Source organism: Pseudophryne corroboree, chromosome 6 (assembly GCF_028390025.1).
Source record: "Pseudophryne corroboree isolate aPseCor3 chromosome 6, aPseCor3.hap2, whole genome shotgun sequence".
Classification (NCBI taxonomy): Eukaryota; Metazoa; Chordata; class Amphibia; order Anura; family Myobatrachidae; genus Pseudophryne; species Pseudophryne corroboree.
The window spans coordinates 173,342,779-173,362,613 of NC_086449.1; the positions used below are offsets into that span (position 1 = coordinate 173,342,779).

At 47.0% G+C, this 19,835-nt stretch overlaps 1 protein-coding gene across 2 annotated transcripts in view; it reads right to left on the minus strand.

Annotated features, from left to right (window-relative positions):
* DUSP11 (dual specificity phosphatase 11) overlaps nucleotides 1-16,680 on the minus strand; it is a 91,242-nt gene extending 74,562 nt beyond the window's left edge. For both annotated transcript variants that reach the window (XM_063932125.1, XM_063932124.1), the window contains exons 1-4: nucleotides 16,497-16,680; nucleotides 15,455-15,530; nucleotides 15,233-15,364; nucleotides 2,293-2,416 (exon numbers count right to left, since the gene is read on the minus strand). In XM_063932125.1, coding sequence (XP_063788195.1) covers nucleotides 2,293-2,416; nucleotides 15,233-15,364; nucleotides 15,455-15,530; nucleotides 16,497-16,609 — 445 coding nt within the window. In that variant the 5' untranslated portion in view covers nucleotides 16,610-16,680. The remainder of the gene's footprint in view (nucleotides 1-2,292; nucleotides 2,417-15,232; nucleotides 15,365-15,454; nucleotides 15,531-16,496) is intronic.
* Nucleotides 16,681-19,835: the final 3,155 nt, after the last annotated feature.

Below are 19,835 nucleotides of genomic sequence, written 5' to 3' on the forward strand. Positions count from 1 at the left end.
TGTTACATAAAAGTTATCAAATAGATTCATCAGAAACAAGATTGAACACAAGCTTAAAAATCAGATAAAGAGGAGTTTTAATTACACACTCAGGCAGTAACGCCCCGACATTGGCGCACAATTTGCATTCGGGTCTGCTAATCTCATTCTGTATTTTTTTATATATTGAATATATCTAACGGAATGAAGTTCTACCTGCAAGTGGATAATTACACCTGTCGCTGATAACGAATTAAGTAGGTTTAAATAAGGATTGCCACACATCCAATCTTGACTTGACAAAGTAGTACAGGGTGAGGCAAAATAAACTCACAGATTTTAAGAGGTCAACATAAAAGGAGAGATGCACTAAGCCTTGGGGAGTGATAAAGTGGCGAGAGATAAAGGGGTCATTCCGAGTTGATCGCTGCAGAAAATGTTCGCTGTGCAGCGATGATGCAAAAAAACGGCACTTCTGCGCAAGCGTATATGGCGCAACGTACTTTCACAATGGCCGATGTAGTTTCACACAAGGGCTAGCAAAGCTTTTTCAGTCGCACTGCTGGCCGCAGAGTGATTGACATGAAGTGGGCGTCAACTGACAGTTTTCAGGGAGTGTTCGGAAAAACGCAGGCGTGCCAGGAAAAATGCAGGCGTGGCTGGGCGAACGAAGGGCGTGTTTGTGACATCAAAACAGGAACTGAATAGTCTGAAGTTATCGCAAGCACCGAGTAGGTCTGAAGCTACTCAAACTGCACAAAATTATTTTGTAGCTGCTGTGCGATCCTTTCGTTCGCACTTCTGCTAGGCTAAAATACACTCCCAGTGGGAGGCGGTATAGCGTTTGCACGGCTGCTAAAAACAGCTTGCGAGCGATCAACTCGGAATGACCCCCAAAGTACCTACCAATCAGCTTCTGTAATGATTCAAACACAGTCTGTAACATGGCAGTTAGGAGCTGATTGGCTGGTACTTTATTTTCGTTACTGGGCAGAAACAATCCTCATAAGCTTTATGAAAGGCCTCTACATGGGTTGGTTTCGGGTGACCGGCGGGATCACCATACCAATGCCGGGATCCCGAGCTTTAGATTGCCGAAGGGGAGGAGAACGGAATGAAACCCCTTGGGGGCTCTCTGCGCTCGCCACAGGTTCTATTCCCACTCTATGGGTGTCGTGTACACCTACGAGTGGGAATAGTCCCCGTCAGTCGGCATGCCGACTATCAGGCTATTAAGTGGGCAGAATCCAGATGCCTGTATAGTGACCGGCGGTCAGTCATCCCCTCTACACAGCCAACAGGACCATCCGAAAGCTGAAGTCTACAAACATCAACCAAGAGCTGCTGTACACCAAGAAAGGACTACCATATTCAGTACCAATTGAAACTAAACTGTATTACATGCATTTTTAGATTCCGTATTAACAATCTGAATAGCATTTAGCATGCCTTTTTGTTAACCTTTAAAATCTGGGACAATGTTTTTGCCACACCCTGTATTACAGCCTTGAAACGCATTCACAAAACACCAAGTGATTGTATACTAGCTGATTTATATCTATAACAAGGGCTATTTTGAGTGTTGGAACACGCATGCTCCCTGCTCTGCTATATCGTCTTGACACAGCAGCTACTGTACATGTCCTGGGCATCCATACAAGCAGAAACCCAGCTATATGGTTGCAGCTTTGCTGTTAGACTTCAGAACTCTGGATTACAAAATACAATACTGTGGAGGACTCATTTGCACTGTATCACAGGAGCATCAAAAGCTGTTCTATCAACAGGATAGTGAGGCTTCAATTGGTAACTATAGTAACACAAGTGACTTTTCAGCTGATAAGTTGTTCTTAATATGCATCCATCTATAGGAGTTTTCCCACTAACTTAGTGGGGTTACATAGATACTTAAACAATCTAAGCACTGACCCATACTTTGTGCAAAGTAACAATTGTTAGAGAAATGTAAAAAGGACATTTGAAGTTTTTTGTTCATTGTTAATAAGGTTTGGAGGCAGTCAGGTCCACCCCATGCACTTAGTTGGACATGTACTGTGTGTGCGGACAATGAGGTTTTTTTTTTTTTTTTTAATCAGCAGCTTGTTTTATTATATAGGTGTATATGGAGTGGGAAAAGCTGTCCCATGCCTTCAATAAAAGGGCTGAAAAAGCATAATTACGTGGTGTAGCCGCAAGCTTGGCAAGGAGGTGAGCAGAACAAGGGTTTATCATTTATGGTCACAATCTAGGCTTTGGAGATTAGCAATTCAAACCTAATGGTCAGAAACATGTACAGAACAGAAAAGGACTTACTGTTTCCAGAGTTCTCGCTCAGATACCGGTTCACAACGCTTCTAAACTCATGATAAACTTTATTGTTGGGTATTTGTTGTCCGGCTGTGAAGATTTTATGATACTTTATTGTTTTCGGCAACTCCTGTAGAAGAGAGAACACAAAACGTGGTACATGTGTTAGTAAAACTGCTCACTTGAGATCACGCAGTATATGGAGATTTATGTACACTACTTTTTGCCAGTATTTAAAATAAATAAATAAATAAATAATAAATACTGCTTAATTTAAATACTTTTTGGGCAATTTTCTATATTTTCTACATGCCAAATATTTGTCTGCACCGATTACAGTTAGTTTGTTCTCCATCTATCATGGTCCACAACAAAGTATTGTTACAAATATGGACAAGTTAGTTGGTACCTTTACAGCTCATTGAAACAATGTTTCATTACTCCTAAAAATGGATTAAATTGAAAGCTATCATCTCGTGCATACAGGTACACCACTGATTTTCCGGCAACCGATGATCCAGAACCTCTTCTAATCCAGACAAATTTAGCTTTGTCCGGATTAAAGGGTGTTAGGGACGTCTTAATCCGGGACATTTTCTGCGCATGGGCATAACACGCAATACGCGCAAGTGTCAGCGAGTACAGCTTCCATGGACACTGCAGGTGACACAGCAATCAGTGGGGCCGTTACGGCGCCCAAGGTCACAGCAAGTACAAAAAAGTTTCCACAGTTAATTTGGCAAAATCGATAATTCGACACACAGCTCTGGAACAGAGGATGCTGGGAAATCGGTGGTGTACCTGTATCTGCATGTCTTTGGTATGTCATAGAATATAGCAAAGAAACGGAAGACATAAATGATTGCTTATTCTCCAAAGATATTCTCAAATAGCCTGAACAGATTTTTTGGTACCCTTTAAAAATAAATAATTGGATTATAGTGAGGTTTTAAAAGAATTGTGTTCTTGAATTAGCATCACACCTTAATTTTTCAGTCAGTCTATTTAAATTGAGAAAAGAAGTCACTGCTGTTTGGTATCACATGAAAAGTCCCCATATGCGCGATACAAGTTGGGGTTTCTCAATCTACCAACTCGTCTCTCACATTAAAACTGCTAAGCAAAAGGTAACATTTGGCCATTGCTAGTTGAGGACATTTTAAGAATACCAGGTCACAGTGCAAGGGCACTTGAATATATATATGATCACCACTTTTTATACCAATTCCTGAGCGACAAGAGTGTATGAAGCCGCAGGTTAAGCATGTTGATAGATGGCAGAAGGCGTGGCACTGCTGCTCGGATGAGTGCCATTGTTTGCCTTTTTACCCAAATGCAACTTTGTTGCCCACATACTAAAGGTCATGCCAGCCCCAGTAGTCTGTGTACCCTTGCACTGTACTTTATGCGAATAAAAAGGAGATTTATGGTAGACTTACCATGGTTAAATCTTTCTGCGAGGTACATTGGTTCCACAGGGAAACATCGGGGTGTAGAGATGGAGCTTGATCCAGGCACCAACAGGCTAAAGCTTTAGACAGTCTCAGGATGCACTGGGGACTCCTCTATAACCCCGCCTCCAGGCACTGGAGCTCAGTTTCGTTAACCAGTCTAATGCAGGAGCAAGTAAAAGACAGTAGATGTTAGTCACATAGAACCACGTTCTCATGACAGGAAAAGGGACTAGCGGCTAATGCCATACAAACCCATAGAAGCTAGGTGCATCAGGGTGGGCGCCCTGTGGAACCAATGTACCTTGCAGAAAGAGATTTAACCATGGTAAGTCTACCATAAATCTAATTTTCTGCAGCGGGGTACATTGGTTTCCACAGGGAAACATCGGGGATGTCCTACAGCAGTTCCTCATGGGAGGGGACGCGCCGCCACGGGTATGAGAACAGAGTGTACAAAGGAAGCCTCCTGGGAGGCGGAAGTATCGAAGGCATAGAACCTAATGAACGTGTTCACTGAGGACCACGTAGCCGCCTTGCACAATTGTTCAGCGGACGCGCCTCGGCGGGCCGCCCAGGAGGGTCCAACAGACAGATTAGAATGTGCTTTGATAGCAGCAGGAGCAGAGAGGTCAGCCTGCGCATAGGCTTGTGCAATCACCATTCTAATCCATCCAGCCAAGATTTTGTTTCGCAAGCCAGCCACGTTTGTGAAAACCAAAAAAAGTACAAAAAGGATATCTGACCTTCTGATAGAGGCAGTCCTCTCCACAAATACGGAGAGTCCTTACCACATCAAAAGACTGTTCTTTGGAGGACAAACCAGGAGAGATAAAGGCCGGAACCACAATCTCTTGGGTAAAGGTGAAAAGATGACACCACCTTAGGCAAACAACAAGAACGAGTTCTAAGAACTGCCCGGTCACAGTGAAATATCAGAAAGTGTGGACGACAGGACAGAGCGCCTAGGTCCAACACCCTTCTAGCAGAGGCAATAGCCAGTAGGAACAGGACCTTGAGCCATTTAAGGTCCACTGACTCAAGAGATTCAAATGGAGACTCTTGCAGGGCATTTAGGACAACAGACAGATCCAATGGAGCCACAGGAGGGACATCGGGAAGCTGAATCCGTGAAACACCCTGAATGAAAGTATGAATGTCAAGAATAGATGCAAGTTTTCTGTGAAACCACACCGACAAGACAGAGATATGAACCTTGAGGGAGGCCAGACAAAAGCCTAAGTACTAAATTTGTAAGTATCGTAATTCTTAGCAGCACACCAGGTAAAGTAAAAATTCCAGACCCTGTAATAAACCCGCAGATACCGGTTTGCAGGCCTTCAGCATAGTTTGGATAACCGCCTCAAGAGAATCCTTTGGCCCTTAGGAGTGAAGCTTCAAGAGCCACGCCGTCAAAGCAAATCTGACCAGGTCCGGGTAGACACAAGGGCCCTGAATGAGGAGGTCTGGGCATTGAGGAAGTAGAAGAGGGCGCTCTATCGATAGACCCTGCAGGTCTGAGAACCAATGCCATCTTAGCCATGCTGGAGCGACTAGAAGTAGTATTCCTCCTTCTTGTTTGAACTTCCATAGTACCCTGGGCAGGAGTAACACGAAGCCGAAAGTTCCATGGAAATGCCAGTGTGTCCACGAACGCTGCTGGAGGATCCCTGGTTCTTGATCCAAAGACCGGAACACTGCGATTGTGTCGAGACGCCATCAGGTCTACATATGGTAGGCCACATATGTCCGCTAGAAGATGAAAGACTTCCTGATGAAGGCTGCACTCTCCGGCGTGCACATCCTGACGACTGAGGAAACCCGCTTCCCAGTTGAGGACTCCCAGAATGAACACTGCCGATATTGCTGGCAGATGGCGTTCCGCTCAACGAAGGATTTTTGAAGCTTCCATCATTGCCATGCGGCTTAGAGTGCCACCGTGGCGGCGTTGTTTGACCGTTTTCGAACATGCCTGTTCTGTATCCGAGGCAGGTCTAGAGACAAAGCATTGAACACTGCCCGCAATTCCAGAATGTTTAATCGGGAGGAGCGATTCCTCCATGGTCCACTGACCCTGGAAAGAGTGTTGCTCCAACACCGCGCCCCAACCCCTCAGACTGGCGTCTGTAGTCAGTAGGACCCAGAATCATAATCAGCTTTATTGGCCAGGTATACTTGCGTATACTAGGAATTTGTCTTCGGTTTGCTATACAACAGCCAAGTAGGTAACAGATATGCAGGTGGGGGGGGGGGGGGGAGCGCAAGTAAAGTCAAACAGATAGGCATACCGTAGGGACACAAGTGAGTTACTTGTACGTCTAGTCAGTTAACGTTCAGGAGTTCAGCAGGCGGACTGCTTTGGGAAATAATTTTTTGAGGCTTCTGGTGGACCTGGCTGGGACGGCCCTGTAACGCCTGCCTGGAAGCAGGTTAAACATGCTGTGGCCGGGGTGTTGCTGGTTCCAAGTGGGACGGCCCCTGCTCAACTGCTGGTCCTGTAGCCACCAGGTCAGAGACAGACGAACCTCCGGAGTCAAGGAGATCATGCAAGACCCGATCTGATGAGGTAGGCCGTTCCACTTGGAAAGGATTAACCTCTCTGCAGGGGGCGGAAATTAAATTGAGCGTACTCTACCATATCGAACACAGACACCATGAGGCCTAGTACTTGCATCGCCGAATGTATCGACACTCTTGGGCGAGAATCTGATCCTATCCTGAAGTTTCAGGACCTTCTCTGGAGACAGAAACAGCCGTTGACTGTGCATGTCTAGCAGTGCCCATGGGTGCACCATGCTCCGAGCAGGGACCAGCGAGGACTTCTTCCAGTTGATGAGCCACCCGTGGGCTTGTAGGAAGTTTACCATCAGTTGTAGATGACTGAGTAGGACATCGTGGGAGTTTGCCAGAATCAGTAAGTCGTCCAGATACGGCAGGATCCTGACTCCCTGGCGACGGAGATGAGCCATCATCACGGCCATAACCTTGGTGAAGATCCGAGGAGCCGTGGCCAGTACAAACGGCAGAGCCTGGAATTGACAGTAAAGGTTGCCAATCGCAAACCGCAGATATTGCTGATGAGATATGGCAATAGGTATATGCAGGTAAGCATCTTGTATATCCAGGGATTCCATATTGTCTATCGGTTCCATGACCAGTACAATTGAGCGCAGTGTTTCCATAAGGAACTTGGACACTAACTTACTTGTTCAGTGACTTGAGGTTGAGTATAGGCCGGAAAGACCCATTGGGTTTCGGGACTAGAAACAGGTACTGTATCCAGGAGAGAACGCACAACCAGTTGTAGAGCTTGCACATTCAACGGATCTGAAGGGATAACTGCTGTGCAGAACTGGGGGGGGGGGAAAAGAGTCTCTTGAAAGAGATTGCGTACCCATGAGAGACAACGTCTCGCACCCATGTGTCTGTAATGGTCTTCAACCAGACCTGGGAGAAATGCAGAAGTCAGCCTCCCACCCCGGGGTCCCCCAGGGGGAGGCCCGCCCTGTCATGCAGCAGGCTTGTCGTGTTTAGAACCAGGCCGACGGGCTGCCCAGGATTGTTTTGCCTTGGGCTTTGGGAGCACAAGATTGTCTCGGGTATGCCTGACCTTTTGCTTTCCCTCGAGGTCGAAAGGAGCGAAAAGTGGTACCTTTTGCCTTATGTGCAGAAGGATTTGTATTTGGGAGAAAAGCAGTCTCAGAAACCGCTAAGTCAGTAACAATTTTATTGAGATCTTCCCCAATTAGGATGTCCCCTTTAAAAGGGAGTACCGCCAAGGTCTTTTTGGAGTCCATGACCTCAACCACAGAATACGGCGAGGCAGGATGGACGTAGGCTGCTAACACACCCACCTCAGAGGACGCCTCCTGAATGTAATAGGCGGTGGTGGTAATATGAGACAGGTATTGTCTGGCAGTGTCAGAGATAACGTGAGGCAGCTCTTCCTCTAATGCCTGAACCCATGCTTCAATTCCTTTTGCAGCCTAGGAGGCTGCTATAGTGGGTCTATGTACAGCACCTGTAAGGGAGTAAATAGATTTCAGGCATCCTTCCACACGCTTATCTGTCGGTTCCTTCAGTGAGGTGACAGTCAGTAGATGACACCATGAGACGGGTGACATGGGAATGCACCGGCGGTGAGTTTTCACATTTGTTACATACCTCTGAAAGGAGAGGATAGCGAGCTACCATCCTTTAAGATGGAGAATTTCTTTCCTGGAGAAGACCAGTGTTCTTTACGTATATCTACTAAATGGTCAGAATGCGGTAATCAAGTTTTAGTTACCTTCTGACGTTTAAATTTATCAGGTTTCTTAGACACCGTAGTGGAATCCTCATCATCAGTTATCTGCAGGATCTGCTTAATAGCAACCACTAAGTCAGGGACATCAACCTGAGTAGTAGATTCCTCGTCAGAAGCAACTGTGTCAGTGTCCGACGGGGCAGTATACTCCATATCCTCATCAGAAGAATCTTCCGAGAGATTAGTGGATTGTGAGGAGGAAGGAGCACGCTCAAATGACCCCCGTGACACGAGAGTGACTTGGGGCAGTTTTATGTCTAACCAAGGATTGATTCAATTGCTGCCACTGGGTAGACAAATTGTCCACCCAAGGCGGATTTACCATCGGGACAATATGTGACTAATGGCACAGGAGGTCCCGTAGGGGGCTTAAATAAGGCGTGTCACAACCGTATTTAACATAGATGAGAACACCGCCCAAGGTGACTCCTGATTAGTTACAGGAGCTGCGGACTGACTGGGAGATGTATGGCACACAGTACACAGACAGACATACAAAACTTCCCCCTCAGGCAAATCCTTGGCGCATGGTCTGCATGATACAGAAGCATCCGCAGATTTCCCATCCTTTGTGTTAGACATTTTCAGTGAATGTAACCGCAGAGCGTATGAGTACGATACAGCCAGATAGAGTACAATACTTGCGAATAAATCCCCTAGTATGTGACAGCGCACACAGTACACAGTAAAATACACTTAACAGTAAATACTGTGAAGCACTATATATGTGACCAAGACGCACCTAGTCCCTTAGGGTACAGAATACAGTGATAGCTAAAGCTGGGATACACTGAAAGTGAAAAACACACAGCAGATACACAAACACACACACACACACACACACACACACAGTCACAATGAAGATAACTAATTTAGTAAGACAATAAAACAGCACTAAAATTATAGAGATAGATAGATAGATAGATAGATAGATAGGAGAGACATGGGCACTCTAAGCCTTTAGAATGGGTGTGCACTGGCTCCTCCCTCTATGCCCCTCCTCCAGACCTCAGTTAAAGAACGGTGCCCAGAGGAGACGGACAGTACGAGGAAAGGATTTTTGTTAATCTAAGGGCGAGATACATACCAGCCCACACCATACATACCGTACAACCTGGCATACACTAAACCAGTTATCAGCATGAACAAACAGCATCAGCCAGAGACTGATCACAACTGTAACATAACCCTTATGTAAGCAACAACTATATACAAGCCTTGCAGAAAGAGTCCGCACTGGGACGGGCGCCCAGCATCCTCTACGGACTAGGAGAAAAAGATTTACCGGTAGGTTTAAAATCTTATTTTCTCTTACGTCCTAGAGGATGCTGGGGACTCCGTAAAGGACCATGGGGATTATACCAAAGCTCCAGACCAGGCGGGAGAGTGCGGATGACTCTGCAGCACAGATTGAGCAAACATGAGGTCCTCATTAACTAGGGTACCAAACTTGTAGAATTTTGTAAAAGTGTTTGAACCCGACCAAGTAGCTGCCCGGCAAAGCTGTAATGCCGAGACGCCTCGGGCAGCCGCCCAAGAAGAGCCCACCTTCCTAGTGGAATGGGCCTTTACCGAATTAGGTAACGGCAATCCAGCCGTAGAATGAGCCTGCTGAATCGTGTTACAGATCCAGCGAGCCATAGTCTGCTTAGAAGCAGGAGCGCCAACCTTGTTGGCCGCATATAGGACAAACAGGGCCTCTGTTTTCCTAACTCGAGCCGTCCTGGCTACATACATTTTTAAGGCCCTGACTACATCAAGGGACTTTGAATCCTCCAAGTCACCCGTAGCCACAGGCACCACAATAGGTTAGTTCATATGAAACATTGAAACCACCTTAGGTAGAAATTGAGGACGAGTTCTCAACTCCGCTCGATCCACATGGAAAATGAGATAGGGGCTCTTGTGAGACAAGGCCGCCAATTCGGACACCCGCCTCGCAGATGCCAAGGCCAACAACATGACCACTTTCCAAGTGAGAAATTTTAATTCAACCGTTTGAAGAGGTTCAAACCAGTGTGACTTAAGGAACTGTAACACCACGTTAAGGTCCCACGGTGCCACTGGAGGCACAAAAGTAGTTTGGATGTGCAGCACTCCCTTTACAAAAGTCTGGACTTCTGGGAGAGAAACCAATTCCTTCTGAAAGAATATAGAAAAGGCCGAAATCTGCACCTTAATGGAGCCTAACTTTAGGCCCATATCCACTCCTGTCTGAAGAAAATGGAGAAAACGACCCAGCTGAAAATCTTCCGTTGGAGTATTCTTGGCTTCACACCAAGACACATATTTCCTCCAGATACAGTGATAATGCCTCGCCGTTACCTCCTTCCTAGCTTTGATCTGAGTAGGGATGACTTCCCCCGGAATACCTTTCCTAGCTAGGATTTGGTGTTCAACCGCCATGCCGTCAAACGTAACCGCGGTAAGTCTTGGAACACACAGGGCCCCTGTTGCAACAGGTCCTCCCTGAGAGGAAGAGGCCACGGATCTTCTGCGATCATTTCCTGAAGATCTGAATACCAGGCCCTTCGAGGCCAATCTGGAACAATGAGTATTGTCTGCACTCTTGTTCGTCTTTTGAGTCTCAATATTTTTGAGATGAGCGGAAGAGGGAACACATATACCGACTGAAAAACCCATGGTGTCACCAGGGCGTCCACTGCTACTGCCTGAGGATCCCTCGACCTGGAACAATACATCCAAAGTTTTTTGTTGAGGCGTGACGCCATCATGTCTATTTGGGGAAGTCCCCAGCGACTTGTTATCTCTGCGAAAACTTCTTGATGAAGACCCCACTCTCCTGGATGGAGATCGTGTCTGCTGAGAAAGTCTGCTTCCCAGTTGTCCACTCCCGGAATGAAGACTGCTGATAGAGCGCTTACGTGATTTTCCACCCAGCGAAGAATCCTGGTGGCTTCCGCCATTGCCACTCTGCTCCTTGTTCCGCCCTGGCGGTTTACATGCACCACGGCTGTGACATTGTCTGACTGAATCAGAACGGGTAGGTCGCGAAGAAGATTCTCTGCTTGTCGTAGGCCGTTGTAAATGGACCTTAATTCCAGCACGTTGATGTGTAGACAAGCCTCCTGGCTTGGGGAAAGAAGGATCAGATCAAAGAAAATCACAGCGCTGTTTCTAATAGGCCAAATCTCACAGGAAAAATATGCAGTCCAAATTTCTTCACGTATATAAAGAACACTGTACCACATCGGTGTATATAAAAGATAATCCTTACTTTATTTCAAACATCCATTTAAAAGTCTTTTTATGCAATCTCGGCAAGAGAAGCGGTACAAGCGTTGGATTTCAGATATAATTAATGGAGCTCACCAGACCCTCAGGACGCAGTTGATAATCGCGGTGCTATCCGTTACAGGTTTTGCTCACCCGCAGTTGTTATCTGTACACCGCTAGCCGTCCTTCGGTCACGGACCCTCCAGGCGCTGCAGCCGCCTCCACACTCCTCCGCTCTCCCCCGTTAGATGCTCCCTGCTGCACATGGTTAAATGACCAGGTTCACCTACGGCTGCCGACGCGTTTCTACCCTCTACGGGTCTTTGTCGAGGCACATATCCACCCAAGGCACATGGCGGTGCCGACAGAGACACCACAATCATCTGCTCTGCCTCCTCCCTAGACGAGCCTTCCGCTTCAGACATGCCGACACACACGTACCGACACCTCCACACACACTGGGATATACAAAATATGGGGACAGCCCCCCAAAAAGGCCCCTTGGAGAGACAGAGACAGAGAGAGTATGCCAGCACACACCCAGCGCCACTGGAACAAAGTCCCAGTCTGTACAGCGCTTTTATAGATATATAATACGCCAATTAAATGTGCCCCCCTCGTTTTTGCCCTCTGTACTTGTGTTCAGCAGGGGAGAGTCCGGGGAGCAGCTTCTATGCAGCTTGCTGTGGAGAAAATGGCGCTGGTTAGTGCTGGAGGATCAAGCTCCGCCCCCCTCAACGGCGGGCTTCGGTCCCGCTCAAATTCTTTATACTGGCGGGGGTTTTGTAATATACTGCCTCCGCAGTATCTATTATGCTGGCCAGTGTCCCTTGAGGTTATTATTGTTGCCCAGGGCGCCCCCCCTGCGCCCTGCACCCTTACAGTGCCTTATGTGTGTGTGAGTGCGGGAGCAATGGCGCGCAGCGTGACCACTGCGCGGTACCTCAGTGAAGATCTGAAGTCTTCTTTCTTCTTATACTCACCCGGCTTCTATTTTCCGGCTCTGTGAGGAGGACGGCGGCGCGGCTCCGGGACGAACAGCGAGGATGACACCTGTGTTTTCCGACTCTCTGGAGCTAATGGTGTCCAGTAGCCTAAGAAGCAGAGCCTATCATTTAAGTAGGTCTGCTTCTCTCCCCTCAGTCCCACGATGCAGGGAGCCTGTTGCCAGCAGTGCTCCCTGAAAATAAAAAACCTAACAAAAGTCTTTTCAGAGAAACTCAGTAGAGCTCCCCTGCAGTGCATCCAGTCTCCTCTGGGCACAGGATCTAACTGAGGTCTGGAGGAGTAGCATAGAGGGAGGAGCCAGTGCACACCCATTCTAAAGTCTTAGAGTGCCCATGTCTCCTGCGGAGCCCGTCTATACCCCATGGTCCTTACGGAGTCCCCAGCATCCTCTAGGACATAAGAGAAAGAGAGAGATATCTATCTATCTATCTGAGACCAGATGGATATATCAGAATACTCGTACAATATATTCTGGCACAGGTACACTTGTTCTTAACCAACGCAGTCTCAATATCGACATGTAGAACACTTAAGTGTGTGTAAAATCACGGCGCTGATATACAGGCGAATTTACAGAGGAGACCTTGCCCTGCAGTCCCGGAGACCAGTAGCAGCTATTCTTAGAAGATGGCACCCAGCGTCTCAGTCAGGGAGTGAGAGAGAGAATGAGGCAGCTCCGGAGCGGGAACACCAGCAGTAGTTAGAGCCAGGAGCTGGGGGAGGGGCTACAGGTCAAGCGCCTTCTCCCCTATGCTAGTCCACACCACCTGGTACTACGGAGTCTTAGTAAAGTGGGCATTAGTACACCCGACCTGTACTCCTGTGCCCTGGTGAATATAGTGGGGTCCCTGCTCGGTTACAGTGTCCACGCCAGCGCCGCAGTCCGTCTCCTTAGACTGATTGGAACGCTATTTAATGGCGGGTCCCGCCTGGGGGACCCTCTTACCTCCTCCCTTCTGTAGCAGCCACGCGAACCAGGAGAGCATCTGCGACCGTGTGCCTAAGCCGGAGGGTCTCCGCCGCAAGTACCCAGGAACAGAGCCAGCGGGAGTATGCAACACCGCTGGTGAGGTGACGGAGCCGCAGCACAGTGTGTCACACTGACATATAAGTGTTGCAGCTCTTGAAGTCTTCTAAAAGCTTTTTCAGGGCTGTCCAGTGCAGCCCCCTGCTCTGCAGGGCACCAACTTGAAACGGAGCTCACAGTGCCTGAAGGCGGGGTTATAGAGGAGGCCCCAATGCATCCTGGGACAGTCTAAAGCTTTAGCCTGTTGGTGCCTGGATCAAAATCCATCTCTACACCACGATGTTTCCCTGTGGAAACCAATGTGCCCCGCTGCAGAAATGCATGTTATAAGAAATAGATGACTGACACAAAGTCCATAGAACAGCAAATGGACCTACAGGTTGAGTATTCCTTATCCAAAATCCCACATTTTTGGGTCCCCTACTGAGATAATGACACGTATAGTGTGTGTGTGTGTGTGTGTGTGTGTGTGTGTGTGTGTGTGTGTGTGTGTGTGTGTGTGTGTGTGTGTGTGTGTGTGTGTGTATTATTATTTTTTATTATTATATATCTATCATATATAATATATCTATATATGCACATACTATACAGTACATGTCATTATCTCAGTAGGGGACCCAAAAATGTGGGACTTTACATTTTGGATACGGGATACTCAACCTGTATTTGGTTTGATTTGAGCAAAGGTGTATGTGAACACAACAAGAAATGACCAGCTAGTCTGTCAAATATTGGAGCAATTTGTATTTTCAAGGTAATATCATCATCATCATCTACTTTTGATTATCTGTGTTATAGCGCTATCAGTACACCCGTTTACTCATCTCAATGAGGACATACAGTTTGTCCCAGTTTACAGAGAACATCTTTTTACAATCATTCTCTACCCAGATGCGCTCTTTGCACAATTACTAGACTTTAAAAAACAAATGCAACATTTTTTCCTAGTCAACAGCGGTACTGGATCTCTGAGACATAACCTAATCCAAGTTATTATTTTCATTTGCATTTTCTACACCTTTTTAGTGCCCATAGACTAGGTCTTCTATGGTTGAGAATTTAGGGTGACAGAGACCCCCAGCATATTTTCGCACAATGTAGTTCTGTGCCTAGATAAGACTGTGGTGGTAAACGTGGCTAATGCTTAAATGGAAATTCTCTGTATCTGAAGCCTTTGCATACTGGAAGAATACGATAAATATTGTTAATCCCATATACTCCTTCTTAACTCCTGTAAAAATGTATTTTGCAATCGGTTCAATGGACTGACTCTTCCAAACATTGATAATATAGCCCAATAGAATTTTTCCGGGATCAGTATGTTTTACTGCCGGGCGGGATGCAGGCGCTCACAATACAGACGCCGGCATCCCGATATTTGAATTCCCGACAGGAGCGAGGTAAATATGTTACCCATTCTACCCCTAACCCCTCCCCCCCCTTCCCACAGCCTAACCCTAACCTCCCCCTTCTGGTACAGAAACCAACCCCCTGCCCCCCAGGTGGTGCCTAAACCTAACACCCCCCCCCCCCCCCCCCCCCCCTAAACCTGCCCGCTTCACTTACGGTTGGCATGCCGGCTGTCAGGATTCCGGCGTCAGTCCCCTGAACCCTGTCAGGATTGCAGCAGCAATATTCTGACGGGTGTCGAAATTAAATTCTGGCATCTTAACAGCTTCCCATTTTTACTTTAGTATTAGGGGTCTTTGATCATAAATTAACTTTAATCATGATCTTGAGTTCAGTATTCAATGCTGTAGTAAAGCAAAGTCGCCCCCCCCCCCCCAATTAACAATTTTCATTTTCTTTGCTCTGGTTTATGAAATGTTTTGTTGTAAGAAGAAAATATGATACAATGTAATTTTTTTCACATGTACTTAATTACTGGTCACTATATATGCAAGCCTTAAATTTTACCTCTGGGAAATAATATCGCTTGGTGCATGTCAGGTCCACAATCAGTCCCAGCGTTTCATTTTGTTTCTCAATTTCTGTGATAAGATCGGTAGGTGAGAACCGCTGGCAGGGCGTGAGCTTGTTATCGTAATTCTATAAATGTAGAGAAGAACACAGTGACCTACACAGCAGCACTTACATCAGAAGTAACACGTGGGTATGAATTAGAAACTCAGGGCTTACTTTTTTTAAAGGAACTTTAAAAGCAATGAAACGAGTTCCGGGAATACGTTTTCCAACTGGTACGTACTCTGTCCAACTACAATAAAGGCAAGCCAGTTAGACAAATGCACAAGTATATTGATTGGCTTCTTCTAGCATTCACTTGAGTGCCATTAACATGCATTCTCCAAGTCGCAAATCATCCACCCTGTGCCCATTTCTGCTGGGTTGTGTCTATGTTACTGGAAGGGACAAAACGAGAGGGCAGGAGAGAACTTCCGTCCTTACAGCACCTAAATGTTTTCTCTGCTCTCCGTTCGTTTGGGGTAATTTTTTTTCTGTGCAGCATTGCACCCTCGCAGGCTCGCTTTGGTCGTCACACTTCGGGCTCGGTGTCTCGCTCCGCTCTGATTCGCTCGCCACAGGTTACTATTCAAAATAGTTTGGGACATGGACCCAGGGGGTTATGGGAAAGGTCCTCTCCACAAAGGGAAACTAGACGCTACCATTAAGAATCAAGTTGGAGAAAGGACCTCTGATGTCAGGGGGAGGAGCCACAACACCAGAGGGAGGAGCTAGGTCAGCAGGATAGTTCTTCTACTATCCATGCCACTAACTACTCCCTTTAGAAACCCGGTGGCGAGCGAAGAGAGCCCACAAGGGTACATTTTGGGTACCCTGTTTGAGCATGGATCCTCCCCCTGGTGACATCAGTGGTCTTTTCTCCAAGTTGGTTTTAGGCATAACCATTTCTGCTGTCTCCCCATACTTTCACACTCAACAGACAGGACCAGTATTTAGCCCTACCTCCATAACATGGTTTCTCTGCACAAACCAATCCACAAATAATCCTCCATATTTCATTTTCCTTAATGTGCTCTTCATCTATTCCCTTCTATGAAATATTTTAATACAAAGTTTTATCTCCTTCCTTCAAACATCTGCTCAAGATCAACCAGGAGCAGCTTTTCCTGATGAAGCTTTCTATTAAGGGTCCCAGCTCGGCCCATCTACCCCCTGAAGTGCCTGCTCTCCCAGCTGTGACCCCGCAGAGCCCACTCACCCGTCAGGCAGGTCGGTCTTCATGGCGGCGGCGGGGATCCCGATGTGGATGTGATGGGGGACAAGGGGCCGGAGAAACGAAACTGGAAACTTAGAGAGAAAGCACAGCCCCATCCACGCCGCACACCGTGACTGTGTGGCAGCAGCACGGCCACGTCAAGCCGGTGTTGAGGCGCAGAATATGACGTCACCGGCCGATACCAGCCGCGCCATTTTTGCTTTGGGCAAGACAGAGACATTTGCAGGATGAAATGGGTTAAACATACTTGCCTACCTGACCCTCTCCATGAGGGAGAAAATGCTCTGTTCCTGGACTTTCCTGGTAATGTATGATTGCCATCACCTGTGGTGAAACACCTTTCTTATCAATTAACTAGCTCACCACAGGTGATGGCAATCATACATTACCAGGAAAGTCCAGGAACAGAGCATTTTCTCCCTCATGGAGAGGGTCAGGTAGGCAAGTATGGGGTTAAAAGAGGTTTTTTTTCTTGGTTTTCGGTCGAAATTGCATATGGAGGCCATTACTGATACAGGGAATTAATGAAGAGGCTATAGCTAGCTTCTTATTTGGCCAGCTTCTTATTCATTTCAGAGCATGTTGTATTACGTTAAAACAAATCAAGTTGGGGGGCGTGGCTTGGTGGCAGACCCAGGCAGTTGTACAGTGCTGGAGCTCCTGCCTGAGGCACTTATTATACGCTTATTTCTTGCTACTAATTACACAGGACGCTTATTCCTAGACCCCCGTACCACGCCTGTATCGTGTAGAGCAGCCTGCGGAGCCAGCGGGTGCCTCCTGCACCCGTGCGGGTTGTGGCCTACCTGCCCGCCTGAAGCAAGGGGCTCAATTTCCCCTCGGACCAGGACCGGAAGTGGAGCGCTAGTACCCCGCGAGCGCTGAATTACCTCCCTCCCTCCTTCCACCGCCTTTATATCTCCCCCCTCACCTGACGGACCCGACCAGAGAACTCCCTTTTGCCTGCACTGCCTGGAGCGGGGACCCGCTGACCGGCGCGGGAGTAACAGCGGTGCGCCGGGGATCAAGACGCCGCGCACAAGCGTGTGCCGGACCTTGCCTGCTCCTCCGACCTCGAACCGTCTCAGTGGCGGGGAGAGCCCTCTCCACTCCCACCAATGCTTCAGCCCGTTCTCAGGAGGCACCAGGTACCCCGGCCACAGAGGCCTTGTATTAGAGGCCAGCGGCACCATTTTGTTTAAGGGCTGCATGCCCTTTTTGCTTGGTATTGCACAGAGGGGAGGTGAGACTTTATTTTTTCATACTTTACTGGCCGTGGGGGTTACTGAGCACCATCCTCCTTACTGTGCTCTCACCCTGGCTGCTTTTGATGCTCTTTGCAAGGAGTGCCGCCATACTGATCATTTACAGACAATAAAGTCTCTTAAAATCAGTCTCCCTACGAGACTATCTATACGGAGGCGACTTCTAAGCTGGAGAGACGCCCCTATTCCGCCCTCATAAATTACATTCTGTCAAACCAACCTTATTCTCGGGAGCCGAAGCTTTTTCCACTGACCTCCTGCACATAGCTACCAGTACTGCTTATTGCGAGTTCTATCTGTACAGCCCTCCTGCTCGGCTACCCCTGGCTAGAGGTGTTGCTCCATGCGAAGATTGTTCTTGTTTTGTGATGCTCCATAATCTGCCCACCATCTTGCTCCACCTGAGCCACGTGGGGGGCCAATGCATGACAATGACTTATTTTCCTCATATGATATTCTACATGATTGCGCAATTTCTATTCTTGAATTGGTCCTCTGATACGGCGGGTCTACCCACGGATAAACCCCGAGATGTTATATGCAGACACCACTACTGCACGCAAAAGGAGGACATTCTAAGGAAAACGCGCCAACTCGATGGCGTGGTCTTTAATGGGGTCAAGATCCAAATATTTCCAGATCTGGCATAGTCCACCCTTCAACAATGCTGTGCATTGAGGCCACTAACTGATGTCTTGCGCAAGTCGGAATTTAAATATTGTTGGGGATATCCTTTTTCATTGCAAATCACTGACAACGGTAGATACTTTATTCTTCAAAAACCAGCGGAATTGCCTACTTTCCTATCCTCGATCGGCCTACAACCGCTGGAGCTTCCAGATTGGGAAGCGTTCCATGGTCAAGTGGAACTCCCACCAATTCTGTCTAAGGATGACCTTTGGAAGCAATCCTCTACATCGAGGAGAAGGCGCAAATCTCCACTTCGATCTCAACGTACAGAAGTACCCTGAACTCTTCTACTGATCCTGCAAGAAACCGTATTATTACTAACTCTTACTTTCTAACATGACATATATATGTTTTCTTACCTATCACATTTCAATCAGTAGTTAGTTATTAATACTTATTATGCTTCTGCTTTGAAACCTGATGTTTCGCTTGGAGGCTGTGTATATTTCTTTTTTGTTTTTACGTTCTCTGAATTATTCAGGTTTATTCTCTTTACCATTGTTTAAGTTGAGAGTTTCCTTATAACGGATATCCAGTTATATACAAGCTTATTTCTTTCTTTATATTCATGTCATAATATTTTGTCGTCGGGGTCACAGGCCCCCCCTTTACCCCCTTGTTCGCTGCATTTCTGAGTTTATTGGACCAGGAGCTGGTTGGATACCACTTTTGGCCCAATCGCAGTGTGCTCCTCGTAATTCTTTGAATTCTGTGATTTCAATTTTTCATCTTTTGAATTGTATTTTTTGTTGTATTATGTTTCTATCGCTCTCTCTCTTCCTCTTTCCCCTTTTTCTATTTTCTTCCTGGGAACCGGTGGACCGACTCACTCCTACATACCTCACCGTACTCACATCCACATATGGCGGGACAAAATAATTTGAAGGTTGCCACTTTTAATGTTAAAGGGCTAAACATCCCAGAGAAAAGATCGAAAATGTCTCCGGGAGGATAGGGTTGACATTGCCCTTATCCAGGAACACATTTCAAATCTGGGAATTCCCCCTCACTTAAATGTCATTACTACCCACATATTTTTACGTCAAACAACCCATCTGGGAAAACATTGGGAGTGGCGATCTTAATAGCTAGGCATCTCCCTATCACAGACGTTGCTTCTCACAAACTGGCGGAGGGGAGGAACTTATTGGTCTTGTGTCAGATCTACAACCAGCCTTATTCCTTTCTAAATATTTATGTCCCTAATGCCAAACAACCGTCCTTTATCTCTTCCATACTGGTATCTGCAGAACCCCTATTGAGGGATAGTGGTAATGGGAGGAGATCTGAATTGGCATCTAGATCCGACTAAGGACACCTCTAACAAATCTTCACATAGACCTGGGAAGGCGTACAGACGGTTGAG